The sequence below is a fragment of the Sprattus sprattus genome (assembly GCF_963457725.1).
Source record: "Sprattus sprattus genome assembly, chromosome: 1".
Taxonomy (NCBI): domain Eukaryota; kingdom Metazoa; phylum Chordata; class Actinopteri; order Clupeiformes; family Clupeidae; genus Sprattus; species Sprattus sprattus.
This window is the reverse complement of record NC_137920.1, coordinates 47,569,560-47,592,172: the sequence shown is the minus strand read 5'-3', so window position 1 is coordinate 47,592,172 and position 22,613 is coordinate 47,569,560. Positions and strand designations below refer to the sequence as shown.

Genomic DNA, 22,613 nt, shown 5'->3' with positions numbered 1-22,613 from the left:
CAGGCCGGTATGGAGACACGGTTGGTCATTCCTCCATACAATACCACAATGTGTTTCAGATGGTAAGGTGGAAAGGGTTAAGACACCAGTAACCATAATAGTGTGGGTATGTATGGCTATGTGTGCGTGTTTGGTGCTGGCGTGTGTGTGTGTGTGTGTGTGTGTGTGTGTGTGTGTGTGTGTGTGTGTGTATGGCTATGTGTGCCTGTTTGGAGGTGTGAGTGCCATGTTGCATCTTGATGAACACCACACACACGCCCTGACATTAACAAAAGCAAACACACAAACACAATGCAAAACCGTAGCACCCTCTTGAGCAAACAACGGTGGAGGGGATTCTCTCTCTCTCTCTCTATCTCCCTCTCTCTCTCTCCCTCTCTCCCTCCCTCCCTCTCTCTCTCTCCTGGGGGCATCTGAGTTGAGGCATCTCGTTCAGGAGAGCCTAGAGGTGGAGGAGGCTGGGCTATCCTACATTCTGCCAGGCAGAGTATCCTGGTGAGTAAACACAATGAGTTCAACTCCAGGACTCTGCAGCCTGCGCCCCAAACACACAACTTAAAAGTAGCCCCTGTCGGCCAACAATCATAGAGGAGTGTGTATGTGTGTGCACGTGTGTGAATGTGTGTGTTTGTGTGGGTGTGGTGAAAAGAAATGATGTGGCATGGTGGGTATGTTTTTGAAACCATAAATTGAGCTTTGGGGGAAGACAGGAAGAAAAAGGGTGAGGGAAAAGAGGGAGTGGGTGAGAGTGGGAAGGGAAAGAGAGTAAAGAGAAGGATAGAGAGAAAGAAAGCAAAACAGAGAAAGAAAAAGAGGGAGTGGGTTAGGGTAGGTGGTTGAGGGAGAGAGGACAGGAAGAGTGAGAAAGGGAGGAGAAGAATCCTGAGAGAGAGAGAGAGAGAGAGAGAGAGAGAGAGGAAAATATATAGAGGGAGTGGGTCAGGGTGGGGGAGAGAAAAAATTAGAGAGTGGGTGGGAAAGGCCTCTGGTTGCCATGGAAACTGGGAGGTATCAGCTGACTCATTTTCCCCCTACTCCCTCCTCGCTAACCCTCTCTCTCTCTTTCTCTCTCTCTCTCTCTCCCCCCCTCCACCCTCTTTACCTCTCCACTACCTCCACCTTTCTGCTTTCTTCCCCATGCACTTCTCTCTAGCCCAGTGTCTCTCCATCTAATGGGGACTCAAAGAAGGCTCTGGTGCTCTTATTACCATTCAGCCATCCGCCAGCTACACACCGACTCCTTTCTGGGCTCCATTTTAATGAGCTTGATGTAAACAAGGACAAACTGCAGATGGAGGAAAGACTTAAGACACCTTGGCGGAAACAAAAAAGACAAAAGACAACAAGACGGAGGAGCTGGGAGGAGGAGAGGAGAGGAGAGGAGAGGAGAGGAGATGTGGCGTGCGTGAAAATCTGGTTCAGTGTCTGCCAGGAAAATATGGGGCATTCCTGTGTGGGAAAGCAATGTACACGGAGGAGGAGGAGGGAGGAGGGGGTGCAAATACAACATAGTAAACTAACATAGATTAAGTCATGTCAACAATACTAGAGTCGTGTCATTTACACTACAAACTAACACAGAGATACTGGAGTCATGTCATTAACACCACAAACTAACACTGTAAGATAGGGGAGAGATGCCATTAACTCTCTGAACTGACACTGAGGGGAATTAAGTTTACAGAGTAATAAAGTTAGGGGTAGGGGAGTCATATCTTTAACCATGAACTGACACTGAGGGGAATAAAGTCTACAGAGTGACAGAGTAAGGGTCCACCCAGGGGTAGGGGAGTCGTGTCCTCAACATGGCAGAGGGACCAGGGTGTCATATACAGTAAGTGTGGCTGGAGTGAGGGGCAATAGAGTCCAGTTATTAACACCATACCCTTCTACGCCATGCAGGGGTGTTACAGCAGTACTTCAGCATACAGGCAGGCAGGGGCAAAAAAAAGACCCCTAAGTCACAAATAAGTCATTGCCTCAAATAAGGAAAACTTAGCCTACACATAGTGGCAATGCAGCTAACAAACACATGGTTGCTAACTAACTAACCCATGGCTGCTAACTAACTAACCCATGGCTGCTCCATTCCACCAACCCAGGAAGCATGTTCCTGTCATCAGCCTATTAGACCAGTCTGTCCAGTTTACTTCCTAACATGTGTGTGCGGATATCTCCATGCAGGCCTCCGCTACCTCAGATGCTCTTGCGCATGAACTTCTCACAAAAGGGGAATCTTAGTACAACAAATCTGAAGAGGAGGCTTTGGAGAGTAAATGAACCACAGAAAGCACCCGACAGAATAACAATGTCTAAACAAACAGAGTATTGAGCTACCACCAGTCTCTTTCAACAGCCAAGACCTCAGCTTAGGAGCTCCACACAAACAATTGTATGACCCCATAAAAACAACACGGGCTACCACACGTTTGGCATATTAGTACATGTGTGTCTATAGACTACAAGGAAATACACTAGGGGTTCAAATAACCATGCAGAGTGTGTGTCCATTCAGTTAGTTTGACTGGGTTGCTGGGATTGCTCTCCATGCCACACCTCGTCAGTGTTATGTTGTGTGTGTGTGTGTGTGTGTGTGTGTACAGTGTCTGTGTGTGTGTGTGTGTGTGTGTGTGTGTGTGTGTGTGTGTGTGTGTGTGTGTGTGTGTGTGTGTGTGTGTGTGCGCGTGTGTGCGTGCGTGTCCATGCAGTGTGTGTGTCCATTCAGTTAGTTTGACTGGGTTGCTGAGATCGCTCTCCCTGCCACACCTCATCAGTGTTATGTTGTGTTATGACAGTGTTACGACACATTATGTCAACACTCTGAACATGTTCACCACTATGGCAGCGACAGCTTGGAACACAGGGGTTTTGTGGAGGTCTGCCTAACTTAAAAGAGAGCGAGAGAGAGAGAGATAGAGGGAGAGAAAGAGAGAGCGTGAGAGAGAGAGAGAGAGATAAAGGCAGGCAACGAAGTATACGGAGCTGTTTCCTCTCCAGGGTTATCTTTGCCTTCCTTTGTGAAGGTGTCCCTCTCTATATACATTTCTCTCTCTCTCTCTCTCTCTCTCTCTCTGTCTCACTAAGCCTCTAGCACTGCACTGCAGCATAGTCCACAGCCACAGAGAGACAGGGAGTGAGTAAGAGGGATAGAGGGATAGAGAGAGACAGATTTAGGGACAAAGAGACATAGAAAGAGATGGAGATGTAGGCTGTGTGCATTTGTGTGCGTGTGTGTGTGTGTGCATGTGTGTGTGTGCGGTGTGTGTGTGCATGCATGTGCATATGTAAGTCTGTGTGTGTATGTGTATGTGTAGTATGTGAGTGAGGAAGAGATAGAGAGGACGACACAGATACAATGGTGGAAAGGTAGAATTTGTGTGTGTTTGCGCACCTGTGCTCATGTTTGTGTGGTTGGGTGTGTGTGTGAGAGAGAGAGAGACAGAGAAGGAAAGAGAGAGAAGGAGACAGAAAGAGAGAGAGAGAGATTTGAGAGAGAAGGAGGGATGAGTCACCAGAGAGAGGGCTTAGCCCACCACAGAGCCAGCAAGATCACGAGCGAAGTTCTGACACTCCACTTGACTAACATCTCCTTGACCTTTGTGAGCAGCAGAGGCAATGGCGGCGGCCATCTTGGCTGGCCCAGAGCCTGAGAGAGAGAAACCATTCTATCTCCCCGTGGCTTCACCGGGGCAAGGCTTGACAATAATATTACTAGGTCCAGGAGAACACTGGCGTTCCAGTGAGGACATGTCCATCAGTATCAGGGCCGTTCTCCTGTGCCCGCCATGTTGTCAGGCACTAGCCCCTTATACATGTGTCAATGTAAACCGTTTACATCGCGTCTGTTCCAGAAACTCTCGAAAGTGTTACAATTGCCTCATGTAGGACTGGTCTAGATGTGATCTGTTCGTTTTTCTGTCGATCGTCTGAGCCTTTCGAGAGAGGTGGTTTACCCCGATCGTTCAGCTCAGAAAAGGGCGTGTCAAATCAGGCCGATGTGCCATGGGGGAGGCGGTGACAGGAGGCTAGAAAGTTAGAGGCTAGAAAGTTCTTGCCTGTTCTTGAAAGGAGACTGATCCAATAGGCTAGTAGGCCTACCATTTTTGTATCATTGTAATAAAACGCAATTTGGTACACCATTTTAATATGGTAATATAGCCTACTGTTTTTTGCTAAATGAAAGAAAGCATATTAAGGAATTAATTCCGAAATTTCACCACATTGTAGGCTATATACTGTAACAACCCCAACACTTGCCTACTTCCCTTGCAAATCAAAGTTTTCTGACTATTTTTCTTACCTTCTTTCTTAGCTGTTGATGTTACTGAGCTAGAAGTTTAACTTGTTCTGAACATCTCGCACTGCCAATGCCCAATGTCACTTCTGAGTCAAATCACTCCATCATCTCTTTGACATTCCTTATTCCACGAGTGGTAGGCTACAATGACTGGCTTTTTTAAAATATAACTAATAGCCTAACGAAACAAAATAACCCAGGCAGTTTCATCTTCGAGACGTTAAGGCTTCTTCCAATACTGACAGCTGACTCATAGCTTGCAGGTTTGCGGTGCTTTAAGGAGACGCAACATTTGAGGGATCGTCACTTAATTTAAACCTTTTTTGCTTCCGTTAGTGTGTGTGTGTGTGTGTGATAGAGACAGAGAGGACTCAGTAAAACATTGGAAAACACCGTGTCTCGTAAGCCTTAAGCTATCAATCACCCCCACAATGAAATATGCCATTACAGTCGCGACAAACTTCTTGGCATTGTGGTGCGCTCAAAACGCAAGCTATAAACGTAGCCATCCTAATGTAACCAAAATATACCTCTGCTGATATGCCTAACCTTCGTTCTATTTAGAATTTGTCTTAGCACTATGCAGGAATAAAATAGCATCTACAGTGTCAGGATTCAGGCGAGAGCGCCTGGCTTCTATAACGTGCCCTGCTGCACTGAAGGAGCGCTCAGTCGCAGCACTTGTTGCTGGAACGCATAGAATTCCTTTTGCAAGGTGCTGTAGTCGTGGAAACGACTGGCCTTGTTTCTCCCAAAAGGAAAGTAGATTTTCCTCTGCTGATCCCGCGTCTATATGGAGGTTTGTAGAGAGATTGCGGGGGAGTAAAATGCTCCGCTGCCGATGTAGATTACATGTTTTTAACTTCGGGGTTAATTCCCTTTCCTTTACGTCTGCTGCTGGCTAGTACAGACAGCCGGAAAGGTTAATAAACGGAATGAAATAGCTACACATTACACACGCTATGTTTTAATAAAACCCACGTTACTCACATACTGGTTAACACTGTTTGTTACAGCACATAAATGTTTGTCGCTACATCCAAACTGCGTCACCGTTGTCCCTCCCTGTATCTGCTCCAGCCGCACCATTTTACTTGCAATGTGAATCATTTAATTTAAATATGCTTATTGGCATTTGTTGCACCTTAATCATTTTCTACAAACATGATATGCTATGTATGGTGTAGTAGACTGAGACTCTATTCACTACTGCACAAAAACTAGACACGTTTGCAAAACTAGACGTTTGCAATGAAGTAGGTAAAACAACTTTCGCCAATATCTCCGTAAGGGAGGTGGGTTATGTGCTCAAATTTCCTGGGATCAAAGAAGACGTTAGTATTCATGTGCAAACTAAAAATCACGTCTCAGGATTGCTGCGCATGCAAGTTATTTCGGGTGTCTCAACTGTAACTAATCACACTGTCATACAATTATGAGTTCAGTAAAAGACGGAGCAAACACAGATTTCTACCGTTGTTGAATTCAAAGAAAATATTAAGAACTATATGCTGATAGAAAGATGGGAACTTTAAGCCACTACACTGCCTGTGCACGATGCAGATCCACGTTGATGTTGTTAGTAAACAAACCAGGTGGGAGCACATCTCCGTGGTCTTTGCGCATGCCCGAGGCAATGTAAACGGTTCACATTTTGCACATGTAAACACGTAACGACAAGAGCCGTTTCCCTTGAAAATGTTCACACCTACACGCAAATACGATACGATAAACTGATCTGATCACATTGGCACATGTACTGTATATGGGCCTATTGATGGCGGTGGCTAATCTAATCTCAAATCGAATTTGAATGAAACAGTGCTTAGCTGAATCACATGTTCCTAGAAACAGACACAGAAGCCCAGGCCTGTATGTGTATTGAGCGGGTGTATGAGTATTTGTGTGTGTTTGTGTGTGTGTGTGTGTGTGTGTGTGTGTGTGTGTGTGTGTGTGTGTGTGTGTGTGTGTCGTGTGGTGTGTGCCCATGTCTGTAGGGCGGAGTGTGAGGACAGAGAGAGATAGGGAATGATAACATGAAGGGGAAGAGAAGAACAACAGCTGGGAGTGATATTAACACTTCAGAAGGGTGTGGAGCCCAGCCCTACAAACTAGGGTGTGTGTGTGTGTGTGTGTGTGTGTATGTGTGTGTGTATGTGTGTGTGTGTGTGTATGAGTATCTGTGTGTGTGTGTGTGTGTGTGTGTGTGTGTGTGTGTGTGTGTGTGTGTGTGTGTGTGTGTGTGTGTGTGTGTGTGTGTATGTGCGCGTGCCTTTTCGTGCGTGTTCGTGCGCGTTCATGTTCGTGCGCGTGCGCGTGCGTGCGTGCGTGCGTGCGTGTGTGTGTGTGTCCATATTTGTGTTGAAATGTAGAGGCCTCTCTCTCTCTCTAACTCCCACCCATATAAACTCAGACAACCTGCTTGGCCACTACGTCAGAGGCTACGGACAAAACACAACAATGTCCACGCACAACATAAGTACACCCATGCGTGGAAGTGAGATAATGTGTCTTGGGTCAGGGACACACTAGAAGCATTAGCCATGCAGATCTTTATTCCAACAAGCTTGCTTTGCACAGCCCAACAACAGCTTCAGCACAACTGACACTCATACAAGCAAAGTAGCTTGCTAGCCGATGATATTTGCCGTTCCTGAACAGCCTACACTATCAATAGCCTGGGAAGCTAGTAAAGACACCATGTATGTCTATCTGACTCTTACACAACCACACAAAATGCCATCAAATACCATCAAAATGAATTTAGGGATGTTATTAAAACTATAACCTTAAAAAACAGTCAAAACCTACACAATGTCGAAGACCGACTACCGCACAGACAAGATTTTGAAGTGATTAAGACACAGGCTAACTAGGTGACCTCCTTCTCTCCCTGTGAAAGGGTCCTTGGGCGAGCTGGCCTAGAGTTCCTGGGGCCAAAGAGGGTTTACTCCGTATCTAAGCATGACAAAAACCCTGCCCTGTTGTTAAAGCATGGAGCACACAGTGCACATGTAGTGTTTGTGAGCGAGATAGAGAGAGGGAAAGGCAGGCAGTGAGAGGGAGAAAAAAAGAGATAGATACACAGACTGAGGGAAAGGGGAGGATAGAGGGAGTGTGAAATGCATCTTTGCGGATGACTGCTTTCTTCAACTGCAGGAAGAGTAGCCACATCTATGTGCAGGCAAGCATACAGTATGTGCATACTGTCTGTGTGCACTCTGTGTGTGTCAGTGACTGTGTGTGTGTCTGTGTGTGTCTGTGTGTGTCTGTGTGTGTCTGTGTGTGTCTGTGTGTGTCTGTGTGTGTGTGTGTGTGTGTGTGTGTGTGTGTGTGTGTGTGTGTGTGTGTGTGTGTGTGTGTGTGTGTGTGTGTGTGTGTGTGTGTGTGTGTATGTGGACATGCACACACAAATCTTTGTAGAGACACCGTCTGAATATGAGTGTGTGTGTGTGTGTGTGTGTGTGTGTGCATGTGTGCACTGTGAGTGGGAGTGTTAGGAGGGGGATGGGGTAGAGTGTGTGTGCACGATGTGGGAGTGGTGGTTGTGATAGGGTGGGGGTGGGATGTGTGTGTCTGTGTGAGTGTGTGTGTGAGTGTGTGTGTGTGTAGGGGTGTGGGCAGGCTACATCACAGCCCTTCCAACTCCCGCCAGAGCCTCGTTGTCATGACAACGGCCGAGCGGAAGCCTCCCTCGATATATCCTATTAGGGCCTGAACGAGAACGCTAGAGAATGAACAAGAGAAAGAGAGAGAAGAGAACGAATGAGAGAAAGAGAGAGAGAAGAGAACACTAGAGAATGAACGAGAGAAAGAGAGAGAAGAGAACGAATGAGAGAAAGAGAGAGAGAAGAGAACGCTAGAGAATGAACGAGAGAAAGAGAGAAGAGAACGCTAGAGAATGAACGAGAGAAAGAGAGAAGAGAACGCTAGAGAATGAACGAGAGAAAGAGAGAAAGAGAGAGTGAAGAGAACGCTACAGAATGAAAAAGAGAAAGAGAAAGAGAGCGCTAGAGAATGAACGAGAGAGGGAGACAAGAGAACGCTACAGAACGAACAATTGAAAGAGAGAGAGAGAAGAGAACGCTAGAGAATAACAAGAGAGAAAGAGAGAGAAGAGAACACTAGAGAATGAACAAGAGAAAGAGAGAGAGAGAAGAGAACGCTAGATAATGAACGAGAGAAAGAGAGAGAGAAGAGAATGCTAGAGAATGAAATAGAGAAAGAGAGAGAGGAGAGAACACTAGAGAATGAACGAGAGAAAGAGAGAGAGAAGAGAATGCTAGAGAATGAACAAGAGAAAGAGAGAGAGAGAAGAGAACGCTAGAGAATGAACAAGAGAAAGAGAGAGAGAGAAGAGAACGCTAGAGAATGAACAGGAGCAAGGGAGAGAGAAAAGAGAATGCTAGAGAATGAACAAGAGAAAGAGAGAGAGAGAAGAGAACGCTAGAGAATGAACAGGAGCAAGGGAGAGAGAAAAGAGAATGCTAGAGAATGAAAAAGAGAAAGAGAGAAGAGAACGCTAGATAATGAACGAGAGAAAGAGAGAGAAGAGAATGCTAGAGAATGAACAAGAGAAAGAGAGAGAGAGAAGAGAACGCTAGAGAATGAACAGGAGCAAGGGAGAGAGAAAAGAGAACGCTAGAGAATGAAATAGAGAAAGAGAGAGAGGAGAGAACACTAGAGAATGAACGAGAGAAAGAGAGAGAGAAGAGAACGCTAGAGAATGAAAAAGAGAAAGAGAGAGAGAGAAGAGAATGCTAGATAATGAATAAGAGAAAGAGAGAGAAGAGAAGGACACAGTGAGAGAGGAAGAAGTATTTCAAAGAGAGAGTGGAGACAAAGAAAATCAGAAAGAGGAGCTTGAAAAACTGTTCCATCAAACGAATGAGTAGCACAGTGACGTTTTCCTGGGCCCTGGTACCTAACACACACGTCTGCCTGCATCTGTGACTCATTCCTACGACAGACACACACTCTCAGGACATTTAGGCACGCTAGTCCAACCTTAAAGCTGTTCTCTCCTCAGTCTTTTCTTTTCCTGTCTTCTTTAGACAGTCTTCACAATAGTCTCTGGAACCTTTTTAACTCTTACAGCCGTAGACTTTTTTCAGCATAATTTCACTACCTTTACTTCTAAAGTTCTATCTTGGTCAATGTAAGAGCTAGCCATACATGCTATATGTTTGGGGGGGGGGGGTCAGGAAAGTCCTTTCTAAGCTATCCAGAGCTGTCATCTTTTGATATGGCATTACTTGATATTATATTTGTATATAAGCCTTCATATTTAAGACAAATCATTTTCGATACGATATATATATATATATATATACTATAGGCAAAATAGTATATATTATGCAACAACACTGAACATTGCTGTTACTTCTAAACCGGATTATCCCTCCATACTTTGTTGATTAGCACAGATTATTAACTAGCATCATCGTAAAGGTCAGTTGTTCTGTTCATTTTGAGGCTATTAACACTTTGTGATTTATTTAGCTACAATGCAGAATTGTAAAAATGGGTGAAGAAATTACTTTTGATCTAATTTTGTTGAATTTGATGATTTCTCCTACTCCTAAAAATGATGACTTCTACTAGCATCAATGTGAAGCATATTGTCTGCTTTTTCAGTTGATACCTGTTTTCTGTCTACACAATAACAACTTCATGAGTAATTCAACCAAGAGTAATGAAGTGAAGAGGTTCAGAGATGGAAGCAGTTTATGACAGCTGAAATTTCATGTCATTTCAAAACTGGATTCATTTACGAACAGTAATTTTTAACAAGTAGCATCATTGGAAAGGGCTAGTCCTTCTTTTGCCATGCCATTCACGATGAGACAAAGAGCACTTTCAAACCAAGAGTAAGGGGTGTGCATTGCCAACCAATTGTAAATTGCACACAAGCAGGCTGAGATTTTACGACGTAGAGAGTCACTGCCCTGCACCTTGTGTCACAACCTTTCTTTACGTAGGCCAGATGTGTTAGCATCCGCAGAACTGCAGCTACAGTATGCAATAGGAGACTGTCGCTGGGAACTGTGATATTACAAAACCACCCATCACCAAAAACCTTATGCTATACAATCCACATAAATGGGCAACGGCAAAGACACTAGCACTGTTTACGTACCATGGACACTGATGAAGGTATGTGTATCTACAGCCGCGGAAAAAATTAAGAGACCACTTCAAAATTATCAGTTTCTCTGGTTTTACTATTTATTGGCATGTGTTAAAGTAAAATGTACATTTTTGTTTTATTCTATAACCTACTGGCAACATTCCTACCAAATTTCAAATAAAAATATTGTCATTTAGATCATTTATTTGCAGAAAAATGACAATTGGTCAAAATAGCAAAAAAGATGCAGTGTCTTCAGATCTCGAATAATGCAAAGAAAACAAGCTCATATTCATTTTTAAACTACACAATACTAATGCTTACACTTAGGAAGAGTTCAGAAATCAATATTTGGTGGAATAACCTTGATTTAAAATCACAACTTTCATGTGTCTTGGCATGCTCTCCACCAGTCTTTCACATTGCCGTTGGGTGACTTTATGCTACTCCTGGCGCAAGAATTCAAGCAGCTCGGCTTCTTTTCATGGCTTGTGACCATCCATCTTCCTCTTGATCACATTTCAGAGGTTTTTTTATGGGATTCAGGTCTCGAAATTGGGCTGGCCATGACAGGGCCCTGATCTGGTGATACTCCATCCACACCTTTACTGGCCTGGCTGTGTGGCATGGAGCATTGCCCTGCTGGAAAAAACACTTTTCAGAGTTGGGGAACATTGTCAGAGCAAAAGGAAGCAAGTTTTTCTTCCGGGACAACGTTGTACTTTGCCTGGCTGAGGTTTGTAAAAGACCATAAGGATTGAAAAAAGCGGACTGGGGGGTCTTCTAGTTCGTCTTCTCTGATGAGTCCAATTTTCAGCTTTGCCCAACACATGGTCGTCTGATGGTTAGACGGGGACCTGGAGAGGCCTACAAGCCAGAGAGTCTTGCACCTACTGTGAAATCGGACTCATCAGAGAAGACGAACTTAGAAGAACCTCCAGTCCGCTTTTTCAATCCTTATGGTCTTTTACAAACCTCAGCCAGGCAAAGCACAACGTTGTCCCGGAAGAAAAACTTGCTTCCTTTTGCTCTGACAATGTTCCCCAAGAGAAGAGAAGTGTTTTTTCCAGCAGGGCAATGCTCCATGCCACACAGCCAGGCCAGTAAAGGTGTGGATGGAGTACCACCAGATCAGGACCCTGTCATGGCCAGCCCAATTTCGAGACCTGAATCCCATAAAAAACCTCTGAAATGTGATCAAGAGGAAGATGGATGGTCACAAGCCATGAAAAGAAGACGAGCTGCTTGAATTCTTGCGCCAGGAGTATCATAAAAGTCACCCAACGGCAATGTGAAAGACTGGTGGAGAGCATGCCAAGACACATGAAAGTTGTGATTTTAAATCAAGGTTATTCCACCAAATATTGATTTCTGAACTCTTCCTAAGTGTAAGCATTAGTATTGTGTAGTTTAAAAATGGATATGAGCCTGTTTTCTTTGCATTATTCGAGATCTGAAGACACTGCATCTTTTTTGCTATTTTGACCAATTGTCATTTTTCTGCAAATAAATGATCTAAATGACAATATTTAGGTTTCCTCCGGTAGGAGGTAACCTATTGTTATTGTAGGCTTTCTTATTATGTTAGTACCATGGGAGTCAATGGCAGCCCCTAGAACCATATGGTAACTTTTTGTGAAATTTGGCACACTCATTAAGGACAGTCCCTTCTTCATTCACACCAAGTTTCATGGCTCTCATTACACCACTCTAGCGCCACCAACAGGTCAAAGTTGGACTTTTGTAACACAAGCAACTTTTGAACCGTATCACCGATTTTCAAAAATGAGGTACCAATGGATTCCCTGGATCAAGACGAATTAAACACACCCTATGGCGTCAATTTCCGGTTGCATAGATTTTCCGCTATTTCCGGTTTTATCAAAAACCTTTGAAAGCCTTCTCCTCCTACAATTTTTGGCAAATCTTCTTCAAAATCACCAGAGATAATCTTCAGACCTAGCCTCACAAAAGTTATGGAAAGAATTTTGATCCTCACAACCGTTTGTCCGGTACAGCCACTCAAATTCAGCTGAAAAGTCGCCAAACAGGAAGTGAAGTCATATCTTGGCAAATCTTTGTGAAATCAACACCAAACTTGATATGTCACTGGAAGACACTACAACATGTTCCCATGTGCAAAGGCAACTTCATATCTTCAAAAATGACTGATATGAAGCAAATTGGATACATTGTTAACGCTAAAATAATGCTTTACACATCAACAGGTCAAAAAGTGATACTCTGATTCAATCACAAGTTCATGTGAAGACACTTGAGAGTGTTTAGAACACAAATCTGAAAAAAAGTTGACTGTAAGATGAAAAGTAGATTTTTGGTGAATATTTGAAATACGCATGCTTGGCTAATTGCTAGGGTGTTTCTCAAGTCTGCCTCTCTGCTCCTGCCCCTCTGGTCTTGCGCGCGTGTGTGCTCCAGATTCTCTCTCTCACACACACACACACACACACACACAGGGACAGGGACAGGCTCCTTTGACACGCGCAAGCACACACACACAACGTTTAAGGAAATTTAGGGATGACCACACCCCTTCTCACTCTTAGCTTGAAGCCATGGCCCTTGAGGATCTTCAAAGTAATGCATTTGAAATATCATATCCCATTGGCAAGTCTGCAGCATGGATTTTTCTATACAGTGACAAATTGTCACAAAAATACATTTTTCCCTGGTTCGCAATGTCTGGAGGAGGAAACCGCCATCGCTGCTTGCAGCTATATTTTTATTTGAAATTTGGTAGGAATGTTGCCAGTAGGTTATAGAATAAAACAAAAATGTACATTTTACTTTAACACATACCAATAAATAGTAAAACCAGAGAAACTGATAATTTTGAAGTGGTCTCTTAATTTTTTCCGCGGCTGTATATACCCTCCTTCCTTACAGTTCTAGAAACAGTACTTAATTTTCCACAAAGCTTAATTATTCTAAGCAAGCAACCAATTTGGCTGTCCGAGTGTCCAAGTCCAAGTGTCTCCACACACATATATACTAACACAGACAGAAACACATCAATGTGTACACACACACACACACACACACACACACACACACACACACACACACACACAGACACACACACACAGCCCCACCCCTTCCCACTAGATGTCCACATTGCTCCCATTTCTCTGTGACCACACCTCAGTGCTTAACAGCCACACCCTCCCCCTGCCCCCACTCAAACACATCCAAATCCCCCTACACACACACACATTTCAACCCCACCCCCAACACATGCACATACACACACTCACAAACAATCCCATGGCATCCCCCTCACCCTACCCCCAACCCCCCCATACACAAAAAATGTGCACACACACAAAGAAACAAATTCCAACATCCACACTAAATAACCGAGATGACAACACACACACACACACACACACACACACACACACACCACTAACCGAGCAGTCAACCTCCTCTGGCTCTGGTTTGATGTGGATGGAGGGCATCTCGTCTGTGGACGCTGACTCAGACTCAGAACTGGCAGCGCTGCTGGACTTCTTGGGACTCGACTGGCACTGAGGGGAGAAGAGGCACAGAGACAGGGTTACACCTTAGCATGTCCAGAGAGAGAGAGAGAGAGAGAGAAGGGGAGAGATAGAGAGAAGAGAGGCACAGATACAGGGTTAGAGCACGTCCAGAGAGAGAGAGAGAGAGAAGAGAGGAACAGATACAGGGTTAGACCTAAGCATGTCCAAAGAGAGAGAGAGAGAGAGAGAGAGAAGAGAGGCACGGATACAGGGTTAGAACTTAACATGTCCAGAGAGATAGAGAGAGAAAGAGAGAGAGAGAGAAGAGAGGCACAGATACAGGGTTAGACCTAAGCATGTCCAGAGAGAGAGAGAGAGAGAGAAGAGAGGCACAGATACAGGGTTAGACCTTAGCATGTCCAGAGAGAGAGAGAGAGAGAAGAGAGGCACAGATTCAGGGTTAGACCTAAGCATGTCCAGAGAGAGAGAGAGAGAAGAGAGGCACAGATACAGGGTTAGACCTTAGCATGTCAAGAAAGAGAGAGAGAGAGAGAGAGAAGTGAATAGAGGAAGAGGCAGTAGTTAAGAGACAGGTTAAGAAAGGGATAGAGAAAGAGGAGTGAAGATAGGGATAGAGAAAGAGGAGTGAAGATAGGGAGAGAAAGAGGAGTGAATATAGGGAGAGATAGAGGTAAAGGCCAGAGCACCTAAAATAAGCACCTTTTCTCTCAACTTATTAGACACAACCCAAACAAAGAATTATTAATTAAGTACCTTTTCCCACAACTTATTAGAAAGAGCTCTACAGGAGGGAAATAAATAGAGAGACAGAGGAGAGGAGAGAAGGACAGAAGACATGGGAGCAGTCTGAGAGGCTAAGTGGACGTGTAGTGGTGAGGACTGAGGGAGGACGAGAGAGAGAGAGGAAGGGAGGGAGAGAGGGCGGAGGACTGGGAAAGAGAGAAGTACAGGGAGGAGTAGTCAGCAACCTTGCCTGTCCCCTCCCTCTCTCTGGCAACTGGAGCCACACCCTGCACTTTAAGGGCTAGAGGAGAAGGAGCTAGAGAGAGGAGAGAGGGTGAGAGAGAACCACAAACAGAGGAAGAATAGAGGAGAGGGTGAGAGAGAACCACAAACACAGGAAGAATAGAGAGACAGAAAATGACACTGACCAGCTTTTTAACTACATTAAAGTGAACCAGTGAGAGGAATGTGTTAATGCTTAGCTTAAGGGCTTTGCATGTGTGTGTGTGTGTATGTGTGTGTGTGTCGGCGCGGGGTTGGGGCCGCCCATAGGGCCCATGTGACCCAGCTGCAGCGGATTCCACGCTGAGGTGTGGCCCCCCCAATCAGCCTGGGTGTGGCCCAAGTCAGAGTAGTGGCTGTGCCCATCCCCCAGTGACACACACACACACACACACACACAAATACACACTTGCTCACCGTCAGGCACACATAGTATCTTTCTCTCTCACAAACACATACAAAAATACAAATACGCGTTCACCCACACACAAATATACACTCACACATGTCCACACACAAAATCACACTAATACACACACTCACTCACTGTCAGACACACATATTATCTCTCTCTCACACACACACACACACACACACACACATTATTACGTACAGACCCTCTCTAAATCTCTCTTTCACACACACACACACACACACACACACTCACATGGCTGCACTCCTGCTATTGTGATGTGACTACACTGAGTCCTCTATGCAGATGAACAAAGGTAGTTCAGAGCAGAGCAGAGAGGCGAGCATCAGCAGCACTCTGCTCTCTCTGTGTGTGCTGTGGAAGGGCCCGCTGACTAACTGACAGACAGACAGCACTATAGACGGAGGCCTCTGCTTCAGCACAGAGTACCTACAAGAGGATCCCTGGGGCCCTGTGCCCCTGGCCACGCCATGGAGGGAGAAATCAGCTGGGTCTGGGTTTCTCTGTCTCTCTGTGTGTGAGCCAGTGTGTAGTAAGTGTGTATTTGTAACATGTATAAACTTTATGGATTGTAGTTTTTGTTTTACATTTGTGTGAGTGTCACATTTGCCTGTGTGTGTGTGTAACAGTTTGTGTCTGTTTGTGTGTGTGTGTGTGTGTGTGTGTGTGTGTGTGTGTGTGTGTGTGTGCAGCCCCCTGGGGACCCCTGGCTGCGGGGAGTTCCAGGAATAAGAGGGTGGGGTGGGGTGGGTGTGACCCTGGACCCTCTCTACCCCAGCAGGAAGTGACAAGAGGGGGAGTGGGCGAGCGGCTGGCATGCCTAGGATTAGTGAAGAGAGAGAGAGAGAGAGAGAGAGAGATAGAGAGAGGAAACAGAACTTCACTAATCTGGGTCAAAGCTCTCTTACAGTTCTCCCTCTCTCTCACCCCCCCTCTCTCTCTCCACTGACTACAGACATCTACAGAGGCTTTGGATCAAGGTGTTCAATATTCATCTTTTGCTTCAGCAACACTATTTTTTGAAACGGTCATCAAAGCTACTGGACATATACAATACGGTCATCTAATGCAGCTTTATAGCCTTAAGTATAATCAAAATCATCTGCAAAGTATACTAGTTTTGCTGTTGCAGACACGTCCCTCACACGCGCACAAGCTCACTCAGGCACAGTGTTTGAAATAATATCTCAACGTCATGTAAATCTACAGCCATGTTTTCTAGGTGTTGGCCATCTAATCAGCTATGATTCACTGAAGCATGAAATAACTGAAAGTCATTTTATCAGCGGGTCTCCAGTAGTTTTATTACTAAGGGGCAAACATACTAATGAAAATGTGCATCGGTACTGTAAGTCGCTTTGGATTAATGCGTCTACTAAATGAATACATATTATAGATGTATTTTTTGTTTTGTTTAGTTGCATGCGCAGTCAAAGCGCACAACTCGAGGCGGACAATGCGCACGGACACAAGAGGTTGGCGCTACAAGGACAGTCCGTGCAGACCATCCTGGTGACGAAATGTGTGTCATGTGCACTGAGCACAGACCTGTGTGTGTGTGTGAATGTGTGTGAGTGTGTGTGTGTGTGTGTGTGTGTTTGTCTACGTCCTTCAGAGCTTTATCACATGTGGTAGTATAAAGTCTTGGTCCCAATTGGGCTGCCCTACAAGTTAGCACTTAATAGTGATCCCACTCTGAGACAGCATGGTTAGAGACAGGGTTACAAAACACTCTAGGGGTGACTGGGGTGTTAGTTGCGTTAGCCGAGATTGGAGAGCCGCCGGACTCCCCTGAATCAGAACCCACAGAGAGCTCTGGTAAACCCATTTAGGCTGCGATGTGCTGCAGCCAGCTCCCTTGCTTACTGGTTGGTGACATATTCAGACCAGTGTCATCACAGCACTGAGTTTGTACACTGAGTCTCTACACTGAGTCTGTGTCGGAGTCTGAACACTGAGTCTGAGTCTGAACACTGAGTCTGAACAATGAGTCTGAGTCTGAACACTGAGGCTGAGTCTGAGTCTGAACACTGAGTCTGAACCCTGAGTCTGAACACTGAGTCTGTACCCTGAGTCTGTACACTGTGTGCGGTTCACTTCTCACTGAGGGAACACTCGTAACCATATACAACATTTGGTGTGCGTGTGTGTGTGTGTTTGGGGGAAAACCCCTCATGCCCACTCCATCCCACTTTGCCCGGTCATGTCTTTGTTGACCTGATCTCATCAACACCCCCAATACACACACGCACACACACACACACACTGCTACCCTACACATCCAGCTCTAAACTAGGCCGTAACCCCCCTGATGACCTACTCAGCCAGCCTATTTATCATTCGCAGTAGATGATGATGATGATGATGATGAAGAAGATGTTGATGATTCTTATTATTACTACTACTATCATCCATCTCCATAGCCAAGAGAAGTGATGGTTCTTATGACTCTGGCGTGACAGAAAAGGTAAAAAGACTGCAAAGACTCTACAAGACTAACATTCCTCTCCTTCCTGTCCCTTTGTAATCAGGTGTTGAAATAGGTCAACAGGGTTATTTTCCTCTCTACTTTCGGTTTTGTTTGGTGTCATCTCTTCCACTCAAGATCATACGAGGGGGACGAGTTAGCTCAGGTGAAAGGGTGCAGTGCAGCCTGGAGTCACCAAATGTGTGCGATGCTGCCTGCTCTCCGCTCCTCTGCTCTCCTCTGCCCCTTCATTTATCAAAGCGGCCATCTTGTTTAGGCTGGCCATAGGTCAACACCACGATGGGAGTTCACTTTTCTTTTTTTCCTTTTCCCTTTCATTCTTTCGGGAGGGGTGGGGTCACATGGCTACACATACCTAACCCTCACCCAAATATTCTCCTAAAGGTCTTTTTTATGGGACTTTCCAGAAACACATATCAGATGGCAGTCCCTCCAGGCAGGGCATATCCGTGCGGGATTTTAGCTGCCCAACAAGACCTCTTTACAGGAGTAGGGTCCTGACAACAGTCACTGAAGGCACTCAGGCTGACAGCAGTGTCCTCCTGTTGACTTGGTAGGCAGAGGCTGTGTGTGTGTGTATATGAGTGGGTGCTAGTAATTGTAAGTGTCTGAATGTGTGTGCATGTGTCCTTAGTTCTGCCTGTGTATATGTGAGTGTCATTCTGTGTGTGTGTGTGTGTATGTGTGTGGGTGTATATGAGTTAAAGGGTGGTCTGTGTGTGAGTAATATGACAGACTGGACGGGCCTCTGCCTGAGGTAATGGCTGATGTGCACTCCACAAGGCCCTGTCCAAAGAACTCAGCCACATGCCTCCTGCTATAGCCCTTTTCAGTGGAACTGTGTGTGTGTGTGTGTGTGTGTGTGTGTGTGTTTGTGTGTGTGTGTGTGTGTGTGTGTGTGTGTGTGAGTGTGTGTGTGTGTGTGTGTGTGCGCTTCAGAGCAGCACATTGCACAATCACCCACCGTAACCTGAGACCCTAACCGCCCTGGACTGAGCTGGCTGAACCCACCTCCAAAACACACACACACACACACACAGAGTAGGTATACACAAACACACACACACAAACTACACAAGCTCACACACACACAAGTAGGCTGACATTCCCTAACAAGTACACACACACATTTATTAACACACATACACAACCACCAGGGCCCCACAGCGGACCCCCACGGTGGGGTGGGGAGAACAGAGCAAGGGGGCGGGGTAAGAGGAGAGGAGAGGGTTGGCTAGGCCACCCTGAGGCACTGTATGTGTGTGTGTGTGTGTGTGTGTGGTTGTCAGAATGTGAAACTATATGTGTGTACCAACCTGAATAAATACACTGGGTTCTGAGAAGAGAAGAGAAGCTAAGAGAAGAGGGCGACTCCTCTGCCCTACCCAACTCCACCCCTCTCCCTCTCCCCTGTTCCCCACCCCTCTCCCTCTCCCCTGTACCCCACCCCCTCTCTGCTGGCCCCACTGAATACACAGTCAAACCTTTGGCCAGATTCCACAGTGCAGGGCCCTCCCTCTCCCTCTCCCTCTCCTTCTCCTCCTCCCATTCCCTCTCTCATGGATGGAGTGTTGAGAGTAAAGGGGTGGATTGGAAGAGAGGGTGTGAGCAGGAGCAGGGAGGGGTGATTGGGGGGTTGTTAAGGAGATTATTGGACTGGGGAGTGGAACGGATGACTGTGGTAGGCAAGCGAGATCGAGGGAGGGGGATAATACCAACTTCAGACCCTCCAGGATTTCGCGATCGCGCCATTAACACATCACCGCAACTTTCCCGCAAATTTGACAAATCATTGTCGTCTCCCACAACTTTCTCCTGCCCTGCAGACACTAGCAGAGTTCTAATCCGTTGTAAACAATGAGAATGGCTTCACCAGGCATGGAAATTGAACGCAGTTTTATGTGTAGGCTGAGATATTCATAACATTTTATTTAGACTTACTTATGGTCCTTTTGTAATTCCAACAGGTGCACTTTGTTGTTGCTAAGTAAATCCTATGTACTGTTCCCCCTACGTGTTTAGCATAACGTAGCATAACTAGCTATGTTTCTAGATAACTGTCTAACAGCTGTTGCCATTCCCACGAGACGAACGTTGATGTCAAAGTAAAAGTCCTGTGTTCGTTTCCATAACAACAATACAAACAATATACATTTTCTGATCTAAGGGTTCGTCCACACTAGCCCGGGTAAATAAAAATACGCGTATTCGCAATGAAAACGATCTCCGTCCATACTAGCGTTTTCATATCGTTTTCCAAAATGTTTGCCGTCCACATTAGTACGGGTGTACACGGGTACATGACAATCGTTGTCATGGTTACGACAATCCTGCCACTCCCTCCCGCCACGCTGCTCTGTTTACATGCGCGCTCAGCTGATACTGACACTTCTGAGGTAAAGAAAAACATATTGGTAGTCCATTCATTCATCATCGGAGTAAGCAGTACAATGGCAGCATCAAAGGCAACGTTTTTCTCATGGACGGACGAAGAGGTAGAATGTCTTCTCCGATTAACTTTACATTATAAAGCCCAGAAAACTATGGAGAACGTAGACTGGGAGAGTTGTGTCACAAAGTATGGTGACATATTAAAACTTTTTTCGTCGGAGTATCCTGCAGCTAGTGCTGGGAACCAAAAGGGCTTCCCTCACACACTGGAAGAACTATCAAAAGCCACATTAACCACTAAAATGAAGGCAGTTAAGGTCAAGTACCGGCATGCGGTGGACTCCGGGAGAAAAAGTGGCCATGGGCGAGTCGTTCTCCTTTATTTTGACCTTTGTGAGAAGATTTGGGGAGGGTCTCCAGCGACTACAGCTCTTGGCTCTGGTATTGAGACAGGTGACATCGTGGAAAGTTAAACTATTGATTATCATTTAAACAACGTTTACCTAATTAAAAGATGAGCTGTTTATTAACTGATGTTTAACTGTCAGAGTTTAATCGCACAAAGACTTGTACACACCAAGTTACTGATATAACCTAGATGGTAATATACACGAGGAATAAATAAACTTCATCCATTACGCGAGCCAAATACAATTTATTGATGAATACACAGGGTTAAATACATGTTAAGTTAACAAGAACCCGTTAAAAACCAGTTGACGTTACATTCGTTGAGCGTCTATGTGCTGCGGCTCCCGCTCTTTTTCTCGCGAGCATACATTTGTGTGCTGTATGTGCCGCAAGGCTGATGTTTTTGTAACAAATCTTACGATCTAATTGGCCTAACGATTAACCTATGACTGCTGTTTTATAGGAGAATGGCCCTTCTTCTCCTCCTGAGACCCAAGAGGACCCTCTGGATGGGGAGTCACAGGGCCGGAGAAATAGGCTGACGACCTATCTCTCAGCCCATAGGTATGAGAGGCTGAAGAGAAGAGCTCCAGCCGATGAGCAAGAGGCCCAGATCGCGCAGGAGGAGATCGCGATCAAAAGGCAGCTGCTCCAGCGAATGGAGGAGACGGAGAGTAATTTTTCTGCCAACATGACTCGTTTGACTGGGACTGTAGAGAGGCTGACAGACGCAATTGTGGACGGCTTCGCAATGATGCGTCAGTCAATGTTTCAGCCGCCTCAATATCCCCAGTACCCCAGCCATCACTATGGGCACACCCCTGCAATGCCCCCTGCAATCCCCCCTCCAATGCCAACAAACCCATCTCCCAGCCCCTCCACGTCAGCACACCAGAACCCTTTCCCCCATTATTATGAGGAGTGATTATGTCTGTCTGTCTCAAATCAGTTGTTGTTGTGTTTTCATATCTGTCTCAAATCAGTTGTTGTTATGTTTTCATGTCTGTCTGTCTGTCTCAAATCAGTTCTTGTTATGTGTTACATTGAATACATTTGATCAAATCCCATTGTCTCTCTGTCCACATTTCTTACATTTACTGTTTCAACGGGCGAACGTCTGCTATATTATTATAAAATAATCAGCGGGCGGAGGTGTAACCTTTATGTGTGTTTTTACTGAAAACGTTTAGAAGCATTACGTGAGCATTACAGGCACCTACACTACACAACCAAGATACTCAACAAAGTGCTTAGCAACCGCTGCACAGGGTAAGTGACAGCCAATGGTAAGGGACATTGTGAACATGTGACTCATCCAGTTATGATGTTTTGCTCAGAAATACGTTATGTATGGTTTCCGTTAGGATGAAGTTCCCACTTACCAGCATGTGTCTTTAGCGTAGTTTTTTTCTCCGTTTAGTTTTCCCCTCTATAGTTTATACCAGTAACTGAGTATTCACAAGTCTTTGTGCAATGCCACTCTGACAACAGGTTGCGGGCCCATAATTGTTCTGAAATGTTAGCATAGGAAAAGATGGCTAGCAGGAGGAAAAGGACAGATCGAGCAGCAGCCGTTTTCGACGGAGATGAAAAAGTATTGTGAGCTGTGGGAAACACAATGCACAGAACGTGTACGATTGCAAGGATTAAAGGGCGACTTCGCACATCATTACGGATATGGCTAAATTCAAGCGATTCGACGAAAAGTTTCAATGCAGAGACTCCGTGAGATTCAACTTTGACAACACGTAGCTACTTATGCTGCCAAGGGATATTGCTGAACTGCACAGAGATAACATTCCCCAACCACTACAGCAACAAAATACGGTGCATATCAGTTTTACTTATCAGTTTTGGTTAATAGTGACCTAAGCAGTAATGGCCAGAAGCTTAACTGTTCAGGCTATTAAACATCATTTTTTTTTTTTTACACATTT

General features: G+C 45.2%; 1 protein-coding gene across 1 annotated transcript in view; it reads right to left on the bottom strand.

Moving 5' to 3' along the window:
• The window catches only part of klf8 (Kruppel like factor 8), a 62,565-nt gene that overhangs the window by 17,389 nt on the left and 22,563 nt on the right, over window positions 1-22,613 (bottom strand). Inside the window, exon 2 of the mRNA XM_080840954.1 lies at window positions 13,859-13,975. Within this exon, the coding sequence (XP_080697080.1) occupies window positions 13,859-13,975 (117 nt within the window). The remainder of the gene's footprint in view (window positions 1-13,858; window positions 13,976-22,613) is intronic.